The 27736-nt window shown below is 46.2% G+C and overlaps 1 protein-coding gene across 1 annotated transcript in view; it reads right to left on the bottom strand.

Moving 5' to 3' along the window:
- LOC144773228 (E3 SUMO-protein ligase RanBP2-like) overlaps positions 1 to 27736 on the bottom strand; it is a 559200-nt gene that overhangs the window by 328689 nt on the left and 202775 nt on the right. The window contains exons 12-15 of the mRNA XM_078658126.1: positions 18345 to 18468; positions 2439 to 2600; positions 1979 to 2116; positions 37 to 183 (exon numbers count right to left, since the gene is read on the bottom strand). Of these exons, the coding sequence (XP_078514252.1) occupies positions 37 to 183; positions 1979 to 2116; positions 2439 to 2600; positions 18345 to 18468 (571 nt within the window). The remainder of the gene's footprint in view (positions 1 to 36; positions 184 to 1978; positions 2117 to 2438; positions 2601 to 18344; positions 18469 to 27736) is intronic.

Here is a 27736-nt window from a genome sequence, read left to right as displayed (position 1 = left end):
CAGATCAAAATAAAGTTAAGATAGTCTCAACATCACCTTCTCTGCAACACTGGAGTCTGCAAAACTTTCATCTATGATCTTAGACAAATACATCTTGCTTTTCTGCAAACAGTTTGTACACTCCTCTTGCTCCTCTTCTGAGATTGCATCATTTTTAATGTCTTCGGCTTTTCTCTGAAAGATCTGTAAAGGAAGCAACTTTTTTTTTAGAAGGAAGCAAAACTGCCCGACTACATCATTTGTCTTTATTATCTTTGTGCAAATATCCTGGAATTTGATGCAGTGACCCATATAAGTGATTCTGTGACCCACATACATTATCTAATAGTATTGTGCATATATTGTAGTATTAAAAGTATAAATGAGAGGCACTCCGATGGCTCTGGGGCTCACAAAAGCTGTTTAAATATAGTAAAACTGCAAAAATATTAGGTGATTGACACCCACTAAGATTTACAGAATAACTATATAAGCGTCCTCTGTGCCCCATTACTGCCTATCATAACCTAAATCCCTCCTAAGGCGTTATCACCTGGCACCATAGGAATTAAGATACATGTTCCGATATCTACTCTTCAGAACTAACTTTGGTGACCAAGAATCAGTTATCATACAACTGCTGGTAACTTATTACCCGCATGTGTTTCATAGGAAGGTACATTTAATTGTTTGAAAGTGATTAATCAAGGAACTCTACATGAAAACAAATATTGACAACACCCAAAGACCTGAGGTATAGGACTGAAACAGAACACACAGCACTTCTCATAAAACAATGCAGCCAGGTTCAGAAATAAGTGAAAAGACGGTTGCAGTGTGAATGAACGGTACATTCATTAAACCGAGAAGCCTTCTTTCTGTCAAAAATACACATTGATAGGCCCATCTACTGTGATTTTTATTTGTCTTTGTGTAATCACAACAGTATGCAGAGAAAATATTTTACCCCATTCATTCCATCATGGGCTAAGCATGTAAACCTCAACCATCTTTTCAAAAAACAGAACTGTACTTATAGGCTTTTTCTCCACAGCACTGGTTCTGAAGAACATATGTGACAGCAATTGTATGCTTTATTCCATCAGTACCTCACAATGTAGAGTTCACAAGTTTGAGTGATGGGATGGAACATACTCTCCTACAGGCATTAGAATGCAAGACTTCCTACCATTTTTTTTAAAAGACACATTCAGCCTTAATCCGTAAATATAAAAACAGTGTAACATTAAGTTAAATGAATTACAATAACTTCCACTATGTATAAATCAGCTGAAAGGGCATTCAGATTTATGGTGTTCTATACACATGCTATCTGTAAAGAATTCCTGACTAGCACTGCTAAGTTCAACACTGCTAAGACCGAATGCAAGCATGGTTTCTGTATGGAGCATGTACTCTCAAGATCAGCTACATTTATCCTTGTAAAGTTATTTTAAGTGTTAGCGTAAGAATAGATTTGTGTGATCTTTAAATCTGATGTGGATCTGGTGTTGTATTTTAAATTAGCCCAATATAGAGTATCAACATCTAAAGTGTGTGGATACTGTTATAGAGGATTTCACAGCAGTGGATGTATCACATTTACATGCTTCTAGGAATCGACACAGTTGTTAATAGGCGAGTTTCAGACAGCAGGTGGGTTGAGAGCCTTAAACAAGATGGACTTAGATGGTTATGCCACTGAGAAAGAAAACATTGCTGAGAGGGCCCGCCAATGATTAGCTGCTATTAGTATTGGTATCATTATTTCAGAGACTGTGACTGAAACTCACGTTCGCAATGGTTTTGAACAGAAAGAAAATAAAATTTGAATCAACCTCAATGGCGTGTCCAAAATTAGAAATAGAAGCTCAACAATTCTACGTGCTTGGGATCGCTAGCGATAGTTGATAAAAACTACACTATGATGAAAAGATTCACTGCAGAACTATCAATCAACATAGTACAAAAATAGTAACAACATTTTATCCATGCTTACACGTGCAAGATTCCAGTAGGACACCACATTCTTTATTTCATCAAAGGTCCTTATTGCATCATCAAATCTGCCGTCAACCACATCCAATGATGCAAATGCTATGCGTGCCTCCTCTTCATATTTGGAAACTTCATGAATCTATTATAAAAAACACAAACATTTTAGATGAATAAAGTAGTCAGACTGATGATCAGTACTGCAACATTTGTACACTCCGTCGCATAATTTTCAAAGCTGTAATAGACATACACTTAATATTGTGTTCTTAAAAATGGCTTGCTTTGTCATAAAACTACATTTATTTAAATACAATAGAAACGTTTTCAGAGTTTAGTTATGAAAGCAAAGCATAAAAAACATCTTGGCAGCATCCAACTTAGTTTAGGGGCTCCACATTACTTCAGTCCACACAATATGTAGAAATACAAGGGTCACCACTACATTTAATTTTAGGTAATACCTGGATATCTTGGCTGTGAAAGTGCTTGAACAATGGGTCAATGGGTTCTGGAATATTCTTCTTCTGTTTGATGTGATCTAATAGCGGCAAAATCTTCTTCCAGTAATGGACACAGCGCACCATGTAGTCCTTCTGGTCATAATACGAATTCAAATTGCTGCCCTACAAACAAATAATATAGATAAAGGGGTGGTAATGTCATTCTAATTTTCTGAGAATTTTGTCTGTAGCACAATGCAGAGGTCCACGTCTGTAAATCCGCCATCGACTCATATCGACCCACATTCTTCTACTGTATGCAACAGTAACACCATTAAAACAGATTGGCCGTTATCAAAATGACAGAATAGCACTATTATCAGTAACAGTACTGTTAAAATATCAGAACACCTTCAGCAATGTACCTTCCTGCCTGACAAAGAATGAGTGATAAATCAAATATTTTGTAATAAACAGGTAAGCACTGAAAGAAACAAGCATTTGCAATGCAATAGGTCTCGCATTACTAAAGTTTGAGCTATTTGCATTGCTAAATAATGCAACACCAATAGCTCAAACTTTAATAATGCGAGACCTATTGCATTGCAAATGCTTGTTTGGATATTACGGTGCGGCTTCTTTGACCTGGAGGAAATACACCAAACTTGGAAACCTCATTGAGCCAACCAGGTATGTCGGTTATGTACACATCACAGTATGTGTAGCCCATGATGTCTGTGTCTGCCCTGCTTGGAAGCAGAAAGAAGATTGCTGCTGTTACAAAATTTTGCAACGTCGATATCAGAACGTGCTTTAGCTCAGTTTTCCTCTGATTTGAAGGCAAGGACAACATGCTCATTAGCAAGGTTGTGAAATGCATTCATTCCGTCACAAAATCCCGTGGAATTGCAAGAAAATAGACCACTGAATGGGATTTCCATCAAAGCTTAGCTCAGCAAAGTTTAATAGTTTACTAGAAAACGCAGGAATTGAGCCAATGACTAGCAGGCTAGATATGGCAACTATTAAGCGTGATATTCTACTGTACCTTTTAATTATGAATGCAGAGGGTGTTATTTATTGAATGACCCTTCCTCGCTTTTAGGAACTGAGCCAAAGCCCAGGCGCTCTCTGCCTTGCTTAAGTTTATTGTAAAAGTGGCTACTGTGGCAATGTCCAGCAGCTCTATTTTTGGCATTTATCAGCTGAGATTCAAGTGTATTATCTCTGCCAGACATGTTGTGGGTAACTACAAATGTATTGATTTGGCAACTAATAGTCCTGACCAAAGTGATTCATCTTTTTTATAGCATATTCTAATGTAGGTTTTAATAAGAATTTAGGGGTGGTATTTATCTAATGATTCTTCCTCGTTTTCAAATGTACTGCAATAGTAGGAACTAAGCCAAAGCCTAGCAGCTCTTTTCCTAGTTCAGTGTAGTATAATAGTAGGAATTGGTGCAATGTCCAGCTGCTCTGTTATTGGCAAATGTCTGCTGATATTTTGTAATGATTTTGACCTCTAGTGGACAATTTTATGCTGCAACTATGAACGTGTATGCATTGTTATTTACATCGGCCTGCATACAGATACATTCTTTTTAATCTTCTTTCATATTGGATGATTTTAATTGCATTTATTTTTGGGGGGCGTTTTATATAGCGCGAACTCAACCAGAAGGTACATGAAGCTTTACGTGAGCACCAGTTGCGTTCCATACTGTCAATACATATATTGTTGTTGTTAATAGCACTGTGTAAATACCACTGTGTGACTTAACCACCTTGCGCTGTGCAGTTCTATGCGGTTCGTGCTCTGAATGTGTTATCGCGGCTTACAGTGTTATCCATATTACGGATCAGCTGATGTCTGTGCGAGTGGTCTACAGTGTCGGGAAACACAAGGCAGGGCAGTGTAGGATCGATTGCACGGCTCTTGAATGACACTAGGCTAAACTGGCCTATGAACTATCTTTCTTTTTAAATCGATCAAATTGCTTTCGTGCAAAGTTCACACTTTTTTTTATCTCCGAGTGAACGGAGATAAGTAAAAGTGGAAGTAGTGTAGGACACTGCACTGGCAGTAGGTGCATTGGTCTCCCCTGGACTCTTAATCTCTGAAGATCAAAGGCTAATCAGTTTTCCCAGGCTACAGGCAATCAGTCACACTTTGATCAAGCTGAAGTATCTCTCATAACTGGTGCAAAGATTATAGCGCCTTTATCACTTATGGGAAAAGGTGCTTTTGAAAGAAACAATATGTACTTTGAATTGTTTTTCAAACGTCACGTGCGAGCACTGTTTTCGGAAAAAGTCAGTTTGAAATTGGCACGCAACCTATCATTAGGCACGCTGCCTGAAGAATCACGTTAAACCCTGCTTCAAAGCTGCTCCGTTGCAGTAAACGGGGCTCTCCTCAGCTCCAGCAAGCGTCCCTTCGTGGCTGGTCACGCCGGAAGTGTTCGCGGTGACGTGGCTGAGCAGAGGGAGAGGTGCTACGTAGTTCAGATCAGCGCTTCTAATGCATACTTAACATTCTGTCCTTCGCATGGCCTCCTCACTGAAGAGAACCTTGTGAAAATGTGATTGTTTGTAACCAGCCAGGATCATTAAAGGTTGTTTTATAGTCCGCTTTGGGAAAAGTAAACCTGGACAAGAGTCGGGCGCTCCACGTTCCTCTTCTGCTGACCTGGGTTGGCTTCCGACGCAATTTGCATGTTTAAAACAAAACATGACCATACATGTAGATCAGCTCGGCTTCAGGTAGGAGAAGATCGGTTTCTACTCCTTCATGATCTGTGTCTTTGGAATTAGTCTCTCCGGGGCACATTACTTTGCACCGTGGAGCCGCGAGGTGCTGCAGTGCATTCTGGGATATCTTGTTCAGGGATGGCTGACAGGAGTCGGTTGCATGCACTTTTAGAAGCTGGCCGTGGTTCAACAGATGCAGGGGCGGTTCACAGGATAAGGAACTTACTTTTTTTTCATGCGTTTGCTTCAACTCGGAAAGATTCTGCTCTCGGCCCTTTCCTTGGGATTGATTCTACTTAGAGTCCGACAGTGTTTTGAGAGTACACGCACCTGCATTTACAGTGTGTGGGATTTGCCATGCTCACTGGCATATAATGCCATTGAGAAGACCTATCCCCAAAAGTCCATGGTGTTTTAGGAGGAAATCTGAGTAAAAGCATTTACGGAATGTGTTGACAATTAGGTTCCGAGTGTAAGCTCGCTCTCAACAGTCCTACCCCTACATCACAGGTGTCACTAGCATTTATCACTTTAAGTAGCTTTTACTTTTGAGAATTGTGGAAACCTTTCTAAAAAAAGTGTGAAGAATTGCTCCTATATAACCTGCACGTATCTCCATTTAAAGCAAATAGTTGGGTGGTGATGACCCCATGTCTTGACTTCCAGTGATCACGGAGACTTACAGAAGCATGAGATTTAAGACTCTGCTTTCTGATAATACAATCGTTGAGGAGAGTAAACAGACCTTTGACTGTGTAAATCAACGAGGCAGACAGCGGAGGCAGGGCTGCCTCGGAATGAAATGGCAAAAACCCGTTCTGAACCAGCAATGAACGCAGGAAAGCTTTGAAAAAAGCACCCACAGTAAAAAAAAAAAAAAACCACATAAAAAAAAACAGTGGTGCGCGCGCACCACAGAGGAGCGGGGGCAAAGGCACGCCCATTCCCACCGGTGGCCAGCACGCGCGCTGCTGTGCGTGCTGGCCACAGGTGGGAATGGGCGGAGTAAAGGCGGGACATGCACCCGCCTTTGCCCAATCGCGTGGCATTTTGTTTTTAACGCAAAAGCCAATTACAGACGGGGAAGGCAAACCCACACGCAAGAGTGTGTGGGTAGCTTTCTGAAGCCCTTTCAAAAGGTCTCGCGCTGCGCAAGCTATGCTGCGCACTGCAACGCTAGGCGCGAGACCTAAACACGGAAGCATATTGCTCACTTTGTGAATGTAGAACAAATAATTAAGCAGGTCATTAAAAAAGCAGTTTTCATTGGAATCTCAAGTTTAAGAAGTCCATGTCAAATTCAGAGCAATAATATGCAACTATTGTAAAAGAAAGAGAAGATAAGCTGGCAAGGTAAATGTAGTACAAATAATGTCAAACAAAAGCCGTCCCAACTCCTGTTTATACAATTAAACTAAATAATGCAGATTAAAAGAACTATTTTTGGCAGGATTTGCAAACAGGTGATGAGCTAAGCACCTGCTTTCAAGTATTAATCTGGTTGTCCGTGACAGTTTTTTTCAATTATGGGTTTGTCAGGACCACCCACCACCACTCTGCAGAGGGGAGAAGGTAATTGCAAAACTCAGAAAAGTGCATTCTGACTCTAGTCAGTCACAGGAACATTTACACGAAAGTCCTTTGTCATTTTTAGCATTCCAAAAAATACCTAAACATTTTGAGCATGGGATTGTAACAAGGCAGCCTTTTCTCTGGGTGTCAAAGAGCATGCCTGTAGCTTCACAGAGCCTTTAATGCATAGTTATAGGTACTTTATTCTATGTACGATGCATGGAATACTGACCTGTTCTTTGACAGATTTTAATATCAATAGGCTATTTGTGAAATTACAGTATGAGTGTTTTAGATTACTGAAGTTGAATTCTGACATTACATACTATCTGCAAGAGTTTATGTTTATGGATTTGCAGAGTGCATTGCTGCCCGAAGGCTTCCCAACGCTCGGAGAAAGATGGCTGTCCGGGTGCAAGAATGTTAAGGGAAGACCCACTTTTTAAGTCTTTTCCTGAATGCCAATCAGTCAGTCAACAGACGCAATTCCGTAGGGAAGGTGTTCCACAGGCTAGATGCGAGAAGGATCTTCCTCCCCACCTGGATCTCTTTATCCTATTCTGTTCCATGAGTAGATCTGCAGAGGATCTTAGGGGTCTGCCCGGGATATAGTGTGTGACAAGCGTTTTGATTAAGGCCGGACCAGAGTTCATTTGTATTCACGTGTGTATACCTGAAGGCTTAGTGAGGAAGACTGTTTTCAGCGTCTGTGCACTAGGGACAGTTTGGCTTGCTGGTAGGTGTGACCGAGTCTAACTTGTATGTAGTCATAACATTGTGATGATACAGCCTTATAATCAATTTGGTTTTCAAAGGAAATGCAGCATTCTATTTGAATAAATGTTAAGAGCTGCAGATTTACAGTGTACCCTTTAAGTCTATTTGCATTAAAGTATATCATTTGATTGCAAATACAACAGAATTTAGAAATTATATTTTGCATATATTTGCGTGGGTCTAGATTTCTGATTTAAGGTCTATTTCACCTGAATTCTGTTTATTGAGTCTACCAGTAATTACAACAGCCCTTGATGTGACCTGGTTGCGTACAGCTAATGATGTGTCCCAGCTGGGAGATCAAAGGCTTGCTTAGACAACAGGCCACATTCCAGGATGAATTATCTTCTGCGGCTGGAGGATAGGGTGGGATTATGAATTCCACAGGCAGATAGTTCCACCTTCTTTGAATTAGGTCAGCAGATTCCCTCAGCTCGGAAAAATAAAAAAGCGGGTGACTCGTGTCTCCAGTGCACCTGAGGCCAATCTGAAGTTAAACTGGGAAGGACAGAATCTGGGGGTAAAGAGCAGTACAGCAGAGCTCATCAGAACATATGCTAGAGCCAATTTGTAAATGTCCCAGTATGTGACACAGAGGAAGAACAGTCAGTTAACTGACCAATAATAATAAAAGATTTAAGTGGGTGAATGATTTGGCAGTATTAGATTAGAACTCATCCATCACAATTCTTCACCTCCCTTTTTAGGTCTCGCCTAGGCAGCGTGCATACACTGCCTTAGGAGATGACTTTTTGGAATTGGTCTGCCCTTTTCAAGCACTCGTGGCGGCATCCACCTTGCGGGAGCGAGCAGCGGCGCGCAGGGGCCATCTGTTTGCAATTAGCGTGGCCACGCGCACTTGTTCCTTCTGCTCCTTCTCTCTTGCATGTAACTGCTCCATCTTGCGCCTCTTTTCACTCTTGTTTTGAGGCCTTAGAGCCTCTTTTTACTCTTGCCTCTCATCTACTCCTTTTCTACGTTTTTCTATCCCCTCTGAGCGTCTTTTCACTTTTTTCACTCTTGCCTTTCATTTGCTTTTTCGCCCTTCTGCATCTCTGCCTTCACCAGTTGTTATGCCGGTTTCTGTGCCTTCTTAGCTATCTGCTCCTCTTTCCTCCATTTAGGCCTTCTGTCGTGCTTCCCACATCTCACTGCACATTTCCCCGCCTCCTTCTTTCTTATGCTCAGAGTTGTACTCAATATTTTGAACTCTATTTACGTGTCGCTCGTATTTTTTCCTCAGTAGCCCAATTTGGGGTAGACCATTTTCTCTTTCCATCATACTTTTAAACAGCCCTGAACTGCAACTGCCTCCCATTCCCTTTCAATTTGTCCCAACAAAAAAAGCTGATACTTTATTAGGATTAAATGCAACCTAGCTTAAAATACTGTAAAAGTTTAGCAAACGAGAGAAACGCTGCCTTTTTATGCGCCACAAAGCACATGCGAATAGAAAAACAGTGCCTCTTTCGCTAAACTTCTACAGTATTTTATTCTACATCATGTTTGTGGTTTATTCAAAAGTATGTACTTAATTATTCAAACTTTGACATTTATCGCTGCATTTATGCGAATTAAAAGGCGGTGTCTTTTCCAATTGTTTTTAGGGGCATCTGAAAAGTTGTGTCTTTGCCTTCAAATTTATGTTTTGAAATTGAAATTCTGCGTTTATAGGTATACTGTTCAAATAATGTGCTTGTCTATGTATCCAACGATTGCAATTAAAAAACATAGATAAGAACTTAAACACACGCTGCCTTTTAGATGCCCTAAACGCACATTCCCCACCAAAACATGACTATTTACTCTATAGAAACTAAAATATTCGTAAAACACACCACGACGTGGTTTTGTAGCTACATCAAACTTATTTGCAGCTGGTTAGCTAGGGTCATATCTCGACGGGAAGCTTCCCATCCTGTAATTTCGGCCAATTCACCGAAGGGATACATTACCAAACAAGAGCCATATGCAGCTCACGAGAGCGATAGCAATCTTTATAGCTATGCGTGTGGTTTCACAACACAAACTATTTTGCCCTCATCCAGCCCCCCATTCCCCTTGTCACAATAAGATCTCATTCAGCCTTTCCGAACAGCTTGCTTGCTGGCAGCGTCTCTCTTCCCCTATCAGAAACTATTTACGCAAACAATGCACAGTTCCATGTAGATATATGAACCAATCTCAACAGAATGCAACATTATCAATATAAATCCATAGAAATAAAGTCAAAACCATGCGTCTTTAAAATGCCACACAAGCATACAACAAATAAAAAAACAACAGGGTGTTGTTTGATTGCGCATAAAAGCACATAAAGACAAACTTACAATAATAAACCGATAAAGATACTGTTTCCTTAAGATCACTTCACACAAGTGCAGCATCCGATCTACGCTGCTGACCTAGTTAACATTTTATTTTCTCTCCTTGTCCTTACTTTAAAACACACCTGCACACCTCACACCATAATATCTTTTCTGGCATCAGCTGTTATAATATTAGTAACTGTATAGCTCATACCGAATACAACTTTTACCTAATTACCACGGTTACAGCTGGGATATTTCTAAGGATAAAAATCACTTTACAGTCCTAGAGTCACCCTAACATGTGGTAATTTTGGGGAATTTACACAGATTAACGCCCATTTACTGTCCAGACTTCAGGCGACTGTTACAAGATCTCCTCCCGGGGAAAAGGCAGCCAGCGTGTAACACTATTTTGGTAAGGCTTCATTTTGATTACTTTGTTTTGAAAAGCATATGCTTTAGCTTCCCTAAAAAGACCCACCCACTCCTTCCATTGACCCTCGACTGACCAGTGACCAACCGTCCACTAGACATGTGCTGAGTCAGTGTACCACCCCTCCTTTCCCTCATGGTTACCTATCTGCCCCTCATCACCAGTAACTCTCTGTTGAATGAGCCACTGGATATTAAAAGATCACACAGGAAAAGAGATATGCATGTTGTATAGACTTGTTTCTGGTGCCCCTTGTTTTCTGACCTCACACAAGCCTTCCAAGTGTTGGTTATCATAATGCCACCCAGGAAGAAGCGCACGGGAGAGGCAAGCATATATTCCTGAATCAGACTGCATGACCCAGTGTGTAGTAATTATATAACTATTCAATCCGTGGCATCACAGCTCCCAGGATATTGTGTTGCATCGTTAAACACTTATAAGGTCACAAAGGCGAGACCTATTGCCTATGCCAATGCCAATGCTTGTTAACTGTCTGAGCAGGAGAACGGGAGCTGGGATAAAGAGGAGTGCCGGCTGTGCTGTTTGGCCCCAGTCAGAAGTCCTGGGAAATGCCTGCACATGACTTGATCTCTGGACTATCACTGGACTTCTTCCAAGTTTTGTGATGTTGGTCTTTTGGTGAGTGGACCAGTTATGCCCTGGGGTGCATATTGGGCGGACCACTGAAAGTGTGAGTACCATGGGCTCCTACCTTGTGGAACTACCATCCTAAAAGGGGCTGTTTTGATCTGGGTGGCTGGCGAAAGAGTGACAGCACAAAGCATGGTCTGCTATCAAAGTCCCATGATGTGCTGCTGTGGGGTTTGTCACCCCAGGTGAAGAGAGCATCATAGCTGGGCAGGCCCACAGCCCCACCAAAGGAGATGCCATTTTGAGGCGAAAGCAGCAGTGGCCCAGAGGCTTAAATTGTCCTTCAGCTACATGGGTCTGAGGGAAAGGAGAGACTTCGTCTGTATCTAATCCACTTTGTGACCCAGTAGGCCTCTCACTGCCCTCTTTGGTGGCTAGTGGAGACTTCCTGAGCAACATGCTGAGTGAACTGGAATAACGATTTTTGAGATATCCAAACTGAAAGTTGCATTTTGTAAGAACTTTTTTTTTCACTTCCCGGAGTGGCTGGGGCTCTAGACACCAGTCGGAGGAGGAAAACATCAAGTGTTATCACTTGCTTCAAACATATAGCCTTCTAAAGTTTGGCAGTGGTCCAATAGCTTTACTGTGCTGAGCATGTTCAACAATTTCCCCCTTGAGAGCCTTCTGAAGCAGGATGCACTGATATTTTTTGGAACGGTGTACAGCAGTATTCCTGATGACACTTCTGTGAGGAGACACCCTGGTGAAGCAGAGTGCACCAGCCCCGGGCCACCCAAACTTATGCTGCTAGCAGCCGTATTTAGTAGGGAATGGGCTTGGACAACTTGCTGCACATACTTGGCAGTCCACCCCCACCCAAGAGCACAAGCAAACAAAGTTTCTTTCCTCCAGCTTTGTCTACATGGGCAGTGACTTGGAGACAAGACTAATTGCTGCATGCACCCAAAGACTCTGAGTGAGCGCGGATAGGGAGCACATGTGAATGGCTGTGGACATATGGAGAATATCTATTGAGTGTTGTGCTGGCTACGAAGGGCACCACATCAACAATTTTTTTTTTAACTGTTTTTATTTTCAAGGGAAATTAAAAAATCATTGGTACATAGCATAGTACTATCACATAAATGGGTCCAATGACCAGAAAAAGGACATTTGCATAATCATCTCCCATAAATTAGGCTGAAGATACCTCGGTGCACTGCCTATGCAAGGCCCCCAGCTCTGTACAAAGACAATACATTCCATAATACATTGTAGTGGTAAGACCATATCAACACCATTGTGCTAAATTGTCGGTAGGGAGGACCCAGCTACGTCTGCGTAGAGGGCCATCATCATTTGTCTTTCACGTCTCAATTCAATTGTGGGGGGAGACGCAGATGTCCCCCCTGTATTTATTCCACTTTCCCCATTTATGATCCCATTTCCTGGGGCATCCCCGTCCCTTAAATACAATTTTTTCCGCTACCATTGCGTAATTCATGTCTTGTGCCCAATCATTTACCAGGGGGCTCGCGGCCACCCCCAATTTCTGTGCTATGTTGCGCTTTGCAATAGCCCAACCCATTGCAGCCCAAGCCGTCTCCACCTGGGAGAGGTCAGTTGCCTTCCCTATGTTGAGAAGGCAGGGTTTGGGAGAGGGCCTCAGGGGTTTGTCACATGTCTTAGCCATTTGACGTGCCACCCTCTCCCAATAGTCATGTATGTGGGGGCATTCCCACAGTATGTGTATGAAGGTGCCAATTTGGTTGCATTGTCGGAGACAGAGCGGATTGGGTCATCGATCTAATCCAAACAATAGTTGAGCATCAAAGTACACTCTGTGAAGGATTTTAAGCTGGATAAGGCGGAGGCACATGGGGATCGCTACTTCTTTGGGAGAGGCTAGAGCATTTCTCAAGTCTTCATCATCTATGTCCCCCCGGTCAGCCTCCCAGCTCCTGCGTAATTTCTGCATCGGGTCTACCCGGTTATTTACCAGTTTTTTTATGGGTGAGGGAGACAGCCTTGTGGTTCATTGGATCTAATAACAGCCGGTCCTCTAAATGGGAAGAGTCAAGGAGAGGGTTCCCTTTGGTATGGCAGTGAGATAGCATGACTGATTTGATATCGAAAGGTCTCAGTGGGCGCATGTTGGTACTTGTTCTGGAGGTCAGCAAACGTGGCCAGTTTCCCTTTCAGCCACATGTCCCCCACTGTAGAAATTCCAATAGTGTCCCATTTACCAAAACCGGGGCATTGGCCAAATATGTCAGGTTCCCAGAGTGGAATTGCTTTGGTTAGACGATTGTGCCACCCCAGTGTTCTCGTGACTCTGTGTCACACTTCAACCGTACGGGCTGTAGGACCTGTCAAGTTTAATTTCCAGGTGTTGGACTACAACGCCCTGTTATAGCCACCCTGTCCCATGAGCCAACGATCAGTGCGGAAATTGGAGTCGTCATGTGGACCAAACACCAAACTATTAACAGCAGTCAGCTGGGATGCCTGGTAATAGAGTCGTATGTCTGGAAACCCTATACCCGAGTCATACCATCCCATGGTGAGTTTATTCATTGCAATGCGTGGGGGGCGATTCTCCCAAATTAACCCTTGTACCACACTGTCAATTTGGGAAAAATAGGAGTCCAGGACTGGGTAAGGGGCATTTTGGAGCACGTATAGGAAGCGTGGGAGCTCAAGCATCTTAAATAGGGACGCACGTCCCAGGAGAGTGAGAGGGAGAGACCGCCAGTGTCGGGCATCTGACTTGAGACGTTGGAGGGGTTCCAGGAGATTCCGTTCATAGTAAATATTGACATCCGTAGTGACAAATACGCCCAGATAACGAAAGCCCTGGGTTGAAACTGATATCTCGTAGCCCCGCGGGTTGGATGGGGGCTCGCCCAACAATACATACATCTGGGATTTGGACCAGTTTATCTGAAATCCAGAGTGAGGACCGAATATGTGGAAGATATGGAGGACCCTCCGCAACGAACGTGCTGGGGAAGTCAGATACAGCAGAATATCATCTGCATATAACGAAATGCGATCCTCATGGTCATTCATCCATTTAAATCCCTGTATGCAAGGGTCCCCTCTGATCCAAACGGCCAGTGGCTCCAATACCAGGGCAAAAAGCAGCAGGCAGCCCTGTCTCGTGCCCCGTTGGAGGGGAAAGGTGGCGGATTGGTGGTTATTTACGCCGACGTGTGCAGTGGGTTGGGTGTATAGTAGCCTAATCCATAACATCAACAATGTTAAGGTAAGTGTGCATGCAGCAATAGAGCAGGAGCCACACTGGAAGAGCGTCGCTCGCAGACTCTGAGCATTTCTGGTTGATGGGACACCCATAAAGCAAGAGGGGAATGCAGTTAGAAATTGAAGGAACCCCGTTTTATTAATAGAGGTCTACCTGAGATATGGTTTTTCAGTCTAGTAAGATACCAAATGGTATTAAATTGGGTCTTGCTAAAATAAAAAAGCCTTGATCCCTCTCCCAAGGAACGCATGGTCATTGTAAAGGCAAAAGCATATGCTTCGGCATTGGGCTGCCAGAGTTCATTTGCATGCCGAAGATACCCTTGTGCGGCCAGAGCCAAGGATATGTCTGCTTTATCTTTGTTATCATTTAACCTAACAAATGACATATCTGAATAGGGCAAGTAGACAAGTCAAAGGCAGAAGCTGTGCAGCTAAGATTCTCACTGCAGACAGTTTGAAATATTTTGCGAAAATATCTTTAAATATTGTCTTGTTTCACTGTGCGCCATAAACGTGTATGTGCAATGCAAAATGTTAAACTGGAAAGTCCTTCTCTGGGCAGATCCAATATGACATATACTGGAATCAAGCAATAGATCAAAGGGGCTGATCCATTTCCCACTCAGGGTATTTGTGAATGTAGTAATGACAGGAGCACTGGTAGACTGCTAAATCCTTTCGTAAGACCTAAAAAACTGGGGAGGAAGAAATAGACCTGGGGTTGACTGTTAGGTGATGCAGTTCTAGATTAAATAACCAAGGTATGCCTGCTCAAAAAAATGACTCGCTGTATAAACCTGATAAAACTCAGCTTAAAGTCTATGTCACTAAGCATTAGCGGACATATTTTTTTCATATGTTCTTCAAAAGATAGTCTTTTCCGTTAGAGGAGCATGCCCCCTTGTTGTGAAAAGGTTGTTTGAAGTGACATGGACGATGCATTAAAAGTAACAAGCACTGGCGTTGCCAATAGGTCTCGCATTAGGAAAGTTTGAGCTATTGGTATTGTAAATGACAATTTTTTTTTTTTGTGTTGGTTTTGAAAATAGCGAAATTAATAGCTTTGTCATTTACACTGCCAATAGTTATAACTTTTGCAAATTTGATACCTATAGCATTTGTATTGCAATATGTGTTGTATGTACGCGACTTACATGTATTGATATTACAAATAACAATGTTTTTTAATTTTTTTAAATAAAAGTTATTGTAATTTATAATGGCAATAGCTTAAATGTTGTAAATAACTTTTGTGAAGATTATGTTTAGGGTATTTTATTGTGACAAAAATCCAAGAACAGAAGTGAAATATTAACATCTTTTTGTGACATTTGTAATAAAGCTTGAAAAATTGAAAGAACATATTTGAACCAGTTGTTGTTTATTGGTTGCACAGATTGATGCTGTGGTGGCGCCGAGTGATGATGTGGTGGCGCCGAGTGATGATGTGGTTGTGCCGAGTGATGTTGTGGTTGTGCCGAGTGATGTTGTGGTGGCGAACGAGTGATGCTGTGGCGTTCAGTGATGCTGTGGTAGCCCATAGTGATGTTGTGGTGCCCCTGAGTGATGCTGTGGTGGTGCTGAGTGATGCTGTATGCTATGCTATGTTTTGTTTTGCTATCCTATGTTTTGTTTTGCTATGCTATGTTTTATTATGCTATGATATGTTTTGTTTAGTTTTACTATGCTATGTTTTGTTGTGTTTTGTTAAGCTATGCTATGTTTTGTAGCGTTTTGCTATGTTTTGTTATGCTATGTGTTGTTGTGTTTTGTTATGCTATGTTTTGTTATGTTATGCTATGTTTTGTTATGCTATGCTGTTTAGTTTTGCTATCCTATGCTTTGTTTTGTTTTGCTATCCTGTGCTTTGTTTTGTTATGCTATGCTATGTTTAGTTTTGCTATCCTATGCTTTGTTTTGTTATGCTATGCTATGTTTTGTTGTGTTTTGTTATGCTATGCTTTGTTGTGTTTTGCTGTGCTATTCTTTGTTATGCTATGCTATGCTTTGTTATGCTATGTTTTGTTGTGTTTTATTATGCTATGCTTTGTTTTGCTATGCTATGTGTTGTTGTGCTATGTTTTGTTGTGCTATGTTTTGTTATGCTATGCTATGCTTTGTTATGCTATGTTTTGTTATGCTATGCTATGCTGTTTTGTTATGCTATGCTAAGCTTTGTTTTGTTATGCTGTTTTGTTGTGTTTTGTTATGCTATGCTATGTTTTGTTATGCTATGTTTTGTGATGCTATGATGTTTTTTGTTACGCTATGCTTTGTTATGCTATGTTTTGTTATGCTATGCTATGCTATGTTTTGTTGTGCTATGCTATGTTTTGTTGTGTTTTGTTATGCTATGTTGTTTGAGTTTTGTTATGCTATGTTGTTTGTGTTTTGTTATGCTATACTGTGTTTTGTTATGCTATGCTATGTTTTGTTATGCTATGCTATGTTTTGCTATTGGTTGTGTGGTTGTGTGTGTGGTTGTGTGGGTGTGTGTGAGTGTGTGTGTGTGTGTGGGGTTGTGTGGGGTTGTGTGGGGTTGTGTGTGTGGGGGGTTGTGTGTGTGTGTGGGTTTGTGTGTGTGTGTGTGGTTGTGTGTGTGGGTTTGTGTGCCTGTACCAAGTGCCTTATGGCATGGTGCAGCACCATGCAAGAACAAACGGAATTCAGTCTGCTAATTATATAAATCCTTTTTTGTGAAGCTGATTTTCTTTGATTTCTAACCAAACGTGCAAGAGAAACAAAGACATTAGGAATGAAAGAATTGGCAAGGACTTAAAAATCTTGAAATCGCTGGTTTGAAGCGCCTGCCGTACCTCTGCGGTGATCAGGGACGTACAGAAAAATAATCGTGCACTGAGTGTGCTGTGTAGCTCACAGCATTGCGGCTGTGAGTCCTTACGGAGTCTGATAACAAACAGTAAATTGAGGAGGGGGCGCTGTGCGCCCTGATGGCAGATAAGTGTGAAGGGTAGAAAGAAACGCGAGAGCGCACGAGCAGGCTTCTGCTGCAAACACGCTGAATTGTTTGGGTCTGGTGTATATAAGGGGCTGCGGACCCAGATTGGTGGGGGGCGGTAACCCCGCAGAACGCTCGGCCTGTTTGTTGGGGGTCTCTCTCTGTGTTATGAGCCCAATGGAGGAGAGAAGCAGATACAGAGAGAGAGAGAGAGAAAGTCAGACAGGAAAGAAGGAGTCAGACAAAGAAACACACCAGAGCGCGGAGAGTCAGAGAAAGAGAGAGGAAGGCAGGAAAGAGAGCGAGATAGTCGGTGACGGGCAGAGGTGGGGTGGGGGGGAGCAAGCGAGAGTGGTGGCGATCAGGGAGTGAGACAGTGCAAACACGTGGGTGTTTTGGTGAGCAATAAACACGCCCGAGAAGGGAATAGAAAAAGATGCGTGGAGGGAAGCCGGATGGGGGCGGGAGAGCCTGGTGGGGGGCGGGAATGGGAGCGAGGGGAGGAGAAGTGTGGCAGGACTTCTCTTCTCATTAAGTGTTTTCAGTTAAGGTCATCCAGCTGGGCTGCAAGCAGACACTTACCCATAGACAGTGGAAAAGATGGTGAGAAGATGTAACAAACCCTTCAATGTACGTTGTGGTATGGTAAGACAAAGCTTGGAAAGGTCGGTAAAAGGAGTTTGGCAAGGATATCTTCTTGGGTTATAAACAGAGAAATAAATAAAGCAGGCAAGAATAACAAGAATAACAAGAGCGTAAAGGGAAACTGAAAGTACGGCCGGCCACCGGCCAGCCATGAATAATTAGGGGAGGAGAAGGCGCACAGCACACGCTGGGAGAAGCCCTTTGATGTGCTGTGCGGCCGTGAAAAAATGCAATTAGGAGGGAGGGAGGGAGGCTGATGCGCGTGCTTGTTTGGTCACGTGATTCACGTGAACTCAAAGAAAACCGCACCAAAAAGCCCTTGGTTTCACGAGGATTTTGAGCACTTGAATTCTCTCCATTTCCCGTTCCTTCGGAATGGAAAAGGCGAGACCTAAAAACGTAACATCCTAGATACGTAAAAAGTTACCAATCAGGATCATTACTTTGCATAGTAATTGAACTCGGAGCAGGTGTAAATATACTTGCAAGAATACATACAGGTGGGATTGAGAGATTGTAATATATATATATATATATATATATATATTACAATCACACACACTTTATTTCTTATAAGGAAAGAAAAGGAAATACATTGACATATACTCACTGACCGTTTTATGAAGATTTCGTGCCCAGTGTATGATGACAGCAGGTTGGAGCCCATGCTTTTCCAGTGCTCTCAGAGTAATTAGTTCATGTTGAAGCAGTAGCCTCAGTTTTGCTGAAGCACCTGGCCTAAAAAGAGACAAAGAGAGCAGACACTCAATTTGCAGTCAGTACTGCTCGCCTTATTTGAAACTTTAAATTTAAAAACAATTATAAAAGAGTAAATAAACAGATTTAATGAGATTTTCCAGTGCTGATTATGGTATCAGTCCTTACATTGCACAACAATACCAACAGAATTAAAATATAGAATTTAATGCGAGGGCAATTTACCACAATGAAATAAGTGAAATACATTAACCAGAATAAGGTTTGACATCTTCATTAAACAAAAGTTCAAACTAAAAACACATTATTGTATGCCACCACCATGTCTTCCCCATGAAAAGTTCTGCAAATGGTTCCAATCCTTACTTACAAAACTACAAAATGAAAGCAAAGAAGTGGTAACACGCAAGACAGTACCAGCACAGGGAAAATATTACAGCCTTAGTATATCTGTCTTATCTCTTATGATGAGTCTTTCCATGGTTTCATCAGTGTAAACTGGCCATGGTATAGGAACAATGGTTCCTTCTGAACCATTGATACAAATTCATTAGTTGGTGGATAAATGAATCCATCACACACAATCATACAAAACTGACAATATATAAATACATGGTAAAAGACCAAAAAAAAACAAAATTACGTATATTTATATTAATTATCTAGTGCCATTTGCCACTAGGTAGTTCTAGTTAGGACAGCGGTTCCATAGAAAACACGTTTTTTGTGTTGCTAATTAATGTGGCACCTGTTTAAGAATCTTCACAAAACTTTCCAAAAAGTGCTACTTTTTTTCTTATTAGTTTGTGCATGGAAAGTTTGAGGGTGATCTATCAACTAGGCGCCAAGAAAAAATGTGGGTCCCAAAACGCAAAATACCAATGCACTTTCCAAACACTTCTTTGGACAAGACAGAATTACACCAAATTTGGCAGGAAGCTAGATCTCGGTCAGCAGATTGTGCTTTTTGTTATTTGGTGCAAATCCATTCAGTAGTTTTTGAGAAATTAAGGTTAAAAATAATTGTATATCTGGACGAATGGAACCGCGAGAGTCTCTCAAGAGTGCCTGTTTGAGAAATGGAGAATTCGGATTCGCCCAGGAAGCTTTATTTCCATGAGGCCATCTTGCTCCTGCAGGAGTCAGAATCCCTCTGGAGCCAGCACTCCGATTGACTGCAGCAACATGAGAAATATGTTGCTGGCAGCCATTACAGGACTTGGGGACAAAGAGCCTCATGTACAAAGGTAATATTTTGCGATTACTAAATAGCCAATTGTTACAATACGCTATTTGGTAATCGAAACACCAAAGTACAAATGTGTCTTTGACACACTTTGCGATTCCCAATGGGTCTAAAATAGACCTACCTCATGAATATTAATGTAGTAGGTCTCGGTTTGCGACTCACTGGGAATCGCTAATATCACAGGGATGGTGGCCTGCTGGGGTCAACAGACCACCATATCTGCTATTTCTATTAAATATGGGGAGAGGAGTGGGCCTAACAGCTCGAGCGGTCCACCTCGAATCTGGGGAACTGGGTTCGAGTCTTGGGAATGAAGCTGAACTTCCTGTGATTCTGGGCAAATCACTTAACCTCCCCATGCCTAATACAACAAGCATTTGCAATGCAATAGGTCTCGCATTAGGAAAGTGTGAGCTATTGGTATTGTAAATGACACTTTTTTTTTTTTTAATATGTGTTGGCTTTGAAAATATATAAATTAATAGCATGGCTATTCACGAAGCCAATACCTTACACTTTCCTAATGCGAGCCCTATTGGCTATGGCAATGCTCATTAGTAGCAAGCAAGGACAGTGCTGTTGTGGTGCTGAGTGATGATGTGGTTGGGCTGAGTGATGTGGTGGTGTATTAGAGTGATAAGGTGGTGTCCCCGAGTGATGTGGTGGTGTATTAGAGTGATGTGGTGGTGTCCCAGAGTGATGTGGTGGTGTCCCAGAGTGATGTGGTGGTGTCCCAGAGTGATGTGGTGGTGTCCCAGAGTGATGTGGTGGTGTCCCAGAGTGATGTGGTGGTGTCCCAGAGTGATGTGGTGGTGTCCCAGAGTGATGTGGTGGTGTCCCAGAGTGATGTGGTGGTGTCCCAGAGTGATGTGGTGGTGTCCCAGAGTGATGTGGTGGTGTCCCAGAGTGATGTGGTGGTGTCCCAGAGTGATGTGCTGGTGTCCCAGAGTGATGTGCTGGTGTCCCAGAGTGATGTGCTGGTGTCCCAGAGTGATGTGGTGGTGTCCCAGAGTGATGTGGTGGTGTCCCAGAGTGATGTGCTGGTGTCCCCGAGTGATGTGTCGGTGTCCCCGAGTGATGTGCCGGTGTCCCAGAGTGATGTGCCGGTGTCCCAGAGTGATGTGCCGGTGTCCCAGAGTGATGTGCTGGTGTCCCAGAGTGATGTGCTGGTGTCCCAGAGTGATGTGCTGGTGTCCCAGAGTGATGTGCTGGTGTCCCAGAGTGATGTGCTGGTGTCCCAGAGTGATGTGCTGGTGTCCCAGAGTGATGTGCTGGTGTCCCTGAGTGGCGCCCCTGAGTGATGTGGTGGTGTCCCCGAGTGATGTGCTGGTGTCCCAGAGTGATGTGCTGGTGTCCCTGAGTGGCGCCCCTGAGTGATGTTGTGGTGTCCCCGAGTGATGTTGTGGTGTCCCCGAGTGATGTTGTGGTGTCCCCGAGTGATGTGGTGGTATCCCGAGTAATGTGCTGGTGTCCCCGAGTGATGTGCTGGTGTCCCCGAGTGATGTGCTGGTGTCCCCGAGTGATGTGCTGGTGTCCCCGAGTGATGTACTGGTGTCCCCGAGTGATGTGGTGGTGTCCCAGAGTGATGTGCTGGTGTCCCAGAGTGATGTGCTGGTGTCCCAGAGTGATGTGCTGGTGTCCCAGAGTGATGTGCTGGTGTCCCAGAGTGATGTGCTGGTGTCCCAGAGTGATGTGCTGGTGTCCCAGAGTGATGTGCTGGTGTCCCAGAGTGATGTGCTGGTGTCCCAGAGTGATGTGCTGGTGTCCCAGAGTGATGTGCTGGTGTCCCAGAGTGATGTGCTGGTGTCCCTGAGTGGCGCCCCTGAGTGATGTTGTGGTGTCCCCGAGTGATGTGGTGGTATCCCCGAGTAATGTGCTGGTGTCCTCGAGTGATGTGCTGGTGTCCCCGAGTGATGTGCTGGTGTCCCCGAGTGATGTGCTGGTGTCCCCGAGTGATGTGCTGGTGTCCCCGAGTGATGTGCTGGTGTCCCCGAGTGATGTGCTGGTGTCCCCGAGTGATGTGCTGGTGTCCCCGAGTGATGTGCTGGTGTCCCCGAGTGATGTGCTGGTGTCCCCGAGTGATGTGCTGGTGTCCCCGAGTGATGTGCTGGTGTCCCCGAGTGATGTGCTGGTATCCCCGAGTGGCGCCCTTGAGTGATGTGGTGGCGCCCTTGAGTGATGTGGTGGTGTCCCCGAGTGATGTGGTGGTGTCCCCGAGTGATGTGGTGGTGTCCCCGAGTGATGTGGTGGTGTCTCCGAGTGATGTGCTGGTGTCCCCGAGTGATGTGGTGGTATCCCTGAGTAATGTGCTGGTGTCCCCGAGTGATGTGCTGGTGTCCCCGAGTGATGTGCTGGTGTCCCCGAGTGATGTGCTGGTGTCCCCGAGTGATGTGCTGGTGTCCCCGAGTGATGTGCTGGTGTCCCCGAGTGATGTGCTGGTGTCCCCGAGTGATGTGCTGGTGTCCCCGAGTGATGTGCTGGTGTCCCCGAGTGATGTGCTGGTGTCCCCGAGTGATGTGCTGGTGTCCCCGAGTGATGTGCTGGTGTCCCCGAGTGATGTGCTGGTATCCCCGAGTGGCGCCCTTGAGTGATGTGGTGGCGCCCTTGAGTGATGTGGTGGTGTCCCCGAGTGATGTGGTGGTGTCCCCGAGTGATGTGGTGGTGTCCCCGAGTGATGTGGTGGTGTCCCCGAGTGATGTGGTGGTGTCTCCGAGTGATGTGCTGGTGTCCCCGAGTGATGTGCTGGTGTCCCCGAGTGATGTGCTGGTGTCCCCGAGTGATGTGCTGGTGTCCCCGAGTGATGTGCTGGTGTCCCCGAGTGATGTGCTGGTGTCCCCGAGTGATGTGCTGGTGTCCCCGAGTGATGTGCTGGAGTCCCCGAGTGATGTGCTGGTGTCCCCGAGTGATGTGCTGGTGTCCCCGAGTGATGTGCTGGTGTCCCCGAGTGATGTGCTGGTGTCCCCGAGTGATGTGCTGGTATCCCCGAGTGGCGCCCTTGAGTGATGTGGTGGCGCCCTTGAGTGATGTGGTGGTGTCCCAGAGTGATGTGGTGGTGTCCCAGAGTGATGTGGTGGTGTCCCCGAGTGATGTGCTGGTGTCCCCGAGTGATGTGCTGGTGTCCCCGAGTGATGTGCTGGTGTCCCAGAGTGATGTGCTGGTGTCCCAGAGTGATGTGCTGGTGTCCCAGAGTGATGTGCTGGTGTCCCAGAGTGATGTGCTGGTGTCCCAGAGTGATGTGCTGGTGTCCCAGAGTGATGTGCTGGTGTCCCTGAGTGGCGCCCCTGAGTGATGTTGTGGTGTCCCCGAGTGATGTGGTGGTATCCCCGAGTAATGTGCTGGTGTCCTCGAGTGATGTGCTGGTGTCCCCGAGTGATGTGCTGGTGTCCCCGAGTGATGTGCTGGTGTCCCCGAGTGATGTGCTGGTGTCCCCGAGTGATGTGCTGGTGTCCCCGAGTGATGTGCTGGTGTCCCCGAGTGATGTGCTGGTGTCCCCGAGTGATGTGCTGGTGTCCCCGAGTGATGTGCTGGTGTCCCCGAGTGATGTGCTGGTGTCCCCGAGTGATGTGCTGGTGTCCCCGAGTGATGTGCTGGTGTCCCCGAGTGATGTGCTGGTATCCCCGAGTGGCGCCCTTGAGTGATGTGGTGGCGCCCTTGAGTGATGTGGTGGTGTCCCCGAGTGATGTGGTGGTGTCCCCGAGTGATGTGGTGGTGTCTCCGAGTGATGTGCTGGTGTCCCCGAGTGATGTGGTGGTATCCCTGAGTAATGTGCTGGTGTCCCCGAGTGATGTGCTGGTGTCCCCGAGTGATGTGCTGGTGTCCCCGAGTGATGTGCTGGTGTCCCCGAGTGATGTGCTGGTGTCCCCGAGTGATGTGCTGGTGTCCCCGAGTGATGTGCTGGTGTCCCCGAGTGATGTGCTGGTGTCCCCGAGTGATGTGCTGGTGTCCCCGAGTGATGTGCTGGTGTCCCCGAGTGATGTGCTGGTGTCCCCGAGTGATGTGCTGGTGTCCCCGAGTGATGTGCTGGTATCCCCGAGTGGCGCCCTTGAGTGATGTGGTGGCGCCCTTGAGTGATGTGGTGGTGTCCCCGAGTGATGTGGTGGTGTCCCCGAGTGATGTGGTGGTGTCCCCGAGTGATGTGGTGGTGTCTCCGAGTGATGTGCTGGTGTCCCCGAGTGATGTGCTGGTGTCCCCGAGTGATGTGCTGGTGTCCCCGAGTGATGTGCTGGTGTCCCCGAGTGATGTGCTGGTGTCCCCGAGTGATGTGCTGGTGTCCCCGAGTGATGTGCTGGTGTCCCCGAGTGATGTGCTGGAGTCCCCGAGTGATGTGCTGGTGTCCCCGAGTGATGTGCTGGTGTCCCCGAGTGATGTGCTGGTGTCCCCGAGTGATGTGCTGGTGTCCCCGAGTGATGTGCTGGTATCCCCGAGTGGCGCCCTTGAGTGATGTGGTGGCGCCCTTGAGTGATGTGGTGGTGTCCCAGAGTGATGTGGTGGTGTCCCAGAGTGATGTGGTGGTGTCCCCGAGTGATGTGCTGGTGTCCCCGAGTGATGTGCTGGTGTCCCCGAGTGATGTGCTGGTGTCCCCGAGTCCCGAGTGATGTGCTGGTGTCCCCGAGTGATGTGCTGGTGTCCCCGAGTGATGTGCTGGTGTCCCCGAGTGATGTGCTGGTGTCCCCGAGTGATGTGCTGGTGTCCCCGAGTGATGTGCTGGTGTCCCCGAGTGGTGTGCTGGTGTCCCCGAGTGGTGTGCTGGTATCCCCGAGTGGCGCCCTTGAGTGATGTGGTGGCGCCCTTGAGTGATGTGGTGGCGCCCTTGAGTGATGTGGTGGCGCCCTTGAGTGATGTGGTGGTGTCCCAGAGTGATGTGGTGGTGTCCCAGAGTGATGTGGTGGTGTCCCCGAGTGATGTGCTGGTGTCCCCGAGTGATGTGCTGGTGTCCCCGAGTCCCGAGTGATGTGCTGGTGTCCCCGAGTCCCGAGTGATGTGCTGGTGTCCCCGAGTGATGTGCTGGTGTCCCCGAGTGATGTGCTGGTGTCCCCGAGTGATGTGCTGGTGTCCCCGAGTGATGTGCTGGTGTCCCCGAGTGATGTGCTGGTGTCCCCGAGTGGTGTGCTGGTGTCCCCGAGTGGTGTGCTGGTATCCCCGAGTGGCGCCCTTGAGTGATGTGGTGGCGCCCTTGAGTGATGTGGTGGTGTCCCCGAGTGATGTGGTGGTGTCCCCGAGTGATGTGGTGGTGTCCCCGAGTGATGTGCTGGTGTCCCCGAGTGATGTGCTGGTGTCCCCGAGTGATGTGCTGGTGTCCCCGAGTGATGTGCTGGTGTCCCCGAGTGATGTGCTGGTGTCCCCGAGTGATGTGCTGGTGTCCCCGAGTGATGTGCTGGTGTCCCCGAGTGATGTGCTGGTGTCCCCGAGTGATGTGCTGGTGTCCCCGAGTGATGTGCTGGTGTCCCCGAGTGATGTGCTGGTGTCCCCGAGTGATGTGCTGGTGTCCCCGAGTGATGTGCTGGTGTCCCCGAGTGATGTGGTGGCGCCCTTGAGTGATGTGGTGGTGTCCCAGAGTGATGTGGTGGTGTCCCAGAGTGATGTGGTGGTGTCCCAGAGTGATGTGGTGGTGTCCCAGAGTGATGTGGTGGTGTCCCAGAGTGATGTGGTGGTGTCCCAGAGTGATGTGGTGGTGTCCCAGAGTGATGTGGTGGTGTCTCAGAGTGATGTGGTGGTGTCTCAGAGTGATGTGGTGGTGTCCCCGAGTGATGTGCTGGTGTCCCCGAGTGATGTGCTGGTGTCCCCGAGTGATGTGCTGGTGTCCCCGAGTGATGTGCTGGTATCCCCGAGTGATGTGATGGTGTCCCCGAGTGATGTGGTGGTGTCCCCAAGTGATGTGCTGGTGTCCCCAAGTGATGTGCTGGTGCCCGAGTGATGTGCTGGTGTCCCTGAGTGGCGCCCCTGAGTGATGTGCTGGTGTCCCTGAGTGGCGCCCCTGAGTGATGTGGTGGTGTCCCCGAGTGATGTGGTGGTATCCCTGAGTGATGTGGTGGTGTCCCTGAGTGATGTGGTGGTGTCCCTGAGTGATGTGGTGGTGTCCCCGAGTGATGTGGTGGTATCCCCGAGGGATGTGGTGGTGTCCCCGAGTGATGTGGTGGTGTCCCCGAGTGATGTGCTGGTGTCCCCGAGTGATGTGCTGGTGTCCCCGAGTGATGTGCTGGTGTCCCCGAGTGATGTGCTGGTGTCCCCGAGTGATGTGCTGGTGTCCCCGAGTGATGTGGTGGTGTCCCCGAGTGATGTGGTGGTGTCCCCGAGTGATGTGCTGGTGTCCCCGAGTGATGTGCTGGTGTCCCCGAGTGATGTGCTGGTGTCCCCGAGTGATGTGCTGGTGTCCCCGAGTGATGTGCTGGTGTCCCCGAGTGATGTGCTGGTGTCCCCGAGTGATGTGCTGGTGTCCCCGAGTGATGTGCTGGTGTCCCCGAGTGATGTGCTGGTGTCCCCGAGTGATGTGCTGGTGTCCCTGAGTGATGTGGTGGTGTCCCTGAGTGGTGTCCCTGAGTGATGTGGTGGTGTCCCGGAGTGATGTGGTGGTGTCCCCGAGTGATGTGGTGGTGTCCCCGAGTGATGTGGTGGTGTCCCTGAGTGATGTGGTGGTGTCCCTGAGTGATGTGGTGGTGTCCCTGAGTGATGTGGTGGTGTCCCGGAGTCATGTGGTGGTGCCCGTGAGTGGTGCCCCGGAGTGGTGTGGTGGTGCCCCTGAGTGATGAGGTGGTGTCCCTGAGTGATGTGGTGGTGCCCCTGAGTGATGTGGTGCAGCAGCAAAGAGACAAACTAAGAACACGCAGGGTTGAGTGCTACAAAGCGCGTTCAGTTTCAAAGCACAGAATGATGGAGCTAGGAAAAAGCAAGGGGAAACAGGAAAACACAGGGAGAGTGTATAATGATAGAGGCAGCGAGGGCTGGGGCTTGGACAGCAATCAAGTACTGGGTCGAGAAGGCACTGAATGGGAGAACACAGAAAACACCCAGGGCCAAGGAAGGAAGATGCAAGCAAACAAGCAAAACAAGCTCTTGGCATTGCTGTGGCGGGGGGAGGGGGGGAGCAGGAGCGCATTCCTCTGAAATCTGATGTGGAGGCGGGGGAGCGGCAGCCATTGAAGTCTGATTGGAGGGGGGGAGCGGCAGCCTTTGAAGTCTGATGCGAGGCACAGACAAATGGTGGAGTGTGACGTGGCTGGTTTGTGCAGGCGCATAGATCACATGAACTGTGTCTAATCCGCCGTTTTGGTAGACCTAAAAATGAATGTGTCCTCATATAATGCAACTGGTACTATGTAAAGCGCTTTGATACACGATTCAGGTCAAGTTTGCACTGTATAAAACTCGGGGGTGGGGGGGAAATAATAATGCAATCTTTTTTTTTGTTTTTCTTTTTAAATGCAGCCCATTTTCCTTAAAGGAAAACAGGATCTGTATTAAAAAAAAAAAGAAGCTTTTTCAGTACATTTTTTAAGAATCAGCAGTGGCCCCTAGGGGACCCCTTCCCATACTTAAAGTAGGCGGTAAAACAGGAATGTTTTGTGACCGCATTTGGCCACAAAGCATTCACACATCACCATGAGGAAGGTAAGCTCTAAACAAGCTCTTACCTAATAGCAAATCGCTAACACAATTTGCGATTCTGTAATAAGTTACAGAATCGCAAATTGGGCTTTGTACATGTAAAAAAAGCCTTTAAGTGTTGGCAAATGGCCCAATTCTGCGATGTGGCCCGTTTGAGATCTCAAAAAGCCTTTGTACATGTGGCCCGTAGTCCCCAGTCCTGAACATGTGTAAAGAAAACATATATATTTATATATAAGAGTGCAGGCTAGGGATACCCTGACTCCCTAGGCCCCCTGGAGGAACCCTGAGAAACCATGCTGGGGCCAAAAATGAAAATAAATCGGAAGCAATTGCTGCGATTACGCGGGACTCCAGCAGATTATTAAAAAAGAAAAAAAAGGCAGCCGGGCAGCTTTGTTTTAATAATGGGAGAGGGGCGCACAACCCCCCCATCCC

The sequence above is a fragment of the Lissotriton helveticus genome, chromosome 8 (genome assembly GCF_964261635.1).
Source record: "Lissotriton helveticus chromosome 8, aLisHel1.1, whole genome shotgun sequence".
NCBI classification, from domain to species: domain Eukaryota; kingdom Metazoa; phylum Chordata; class Amphibia; order Caudata; family Salamandridae; genus Lissotriton; species Lissotriton helveticus.
Note: the sequence above shows the minus strand (reverse complement) of the source record. Positions and strands in the feature narration are given on the sequence as shown.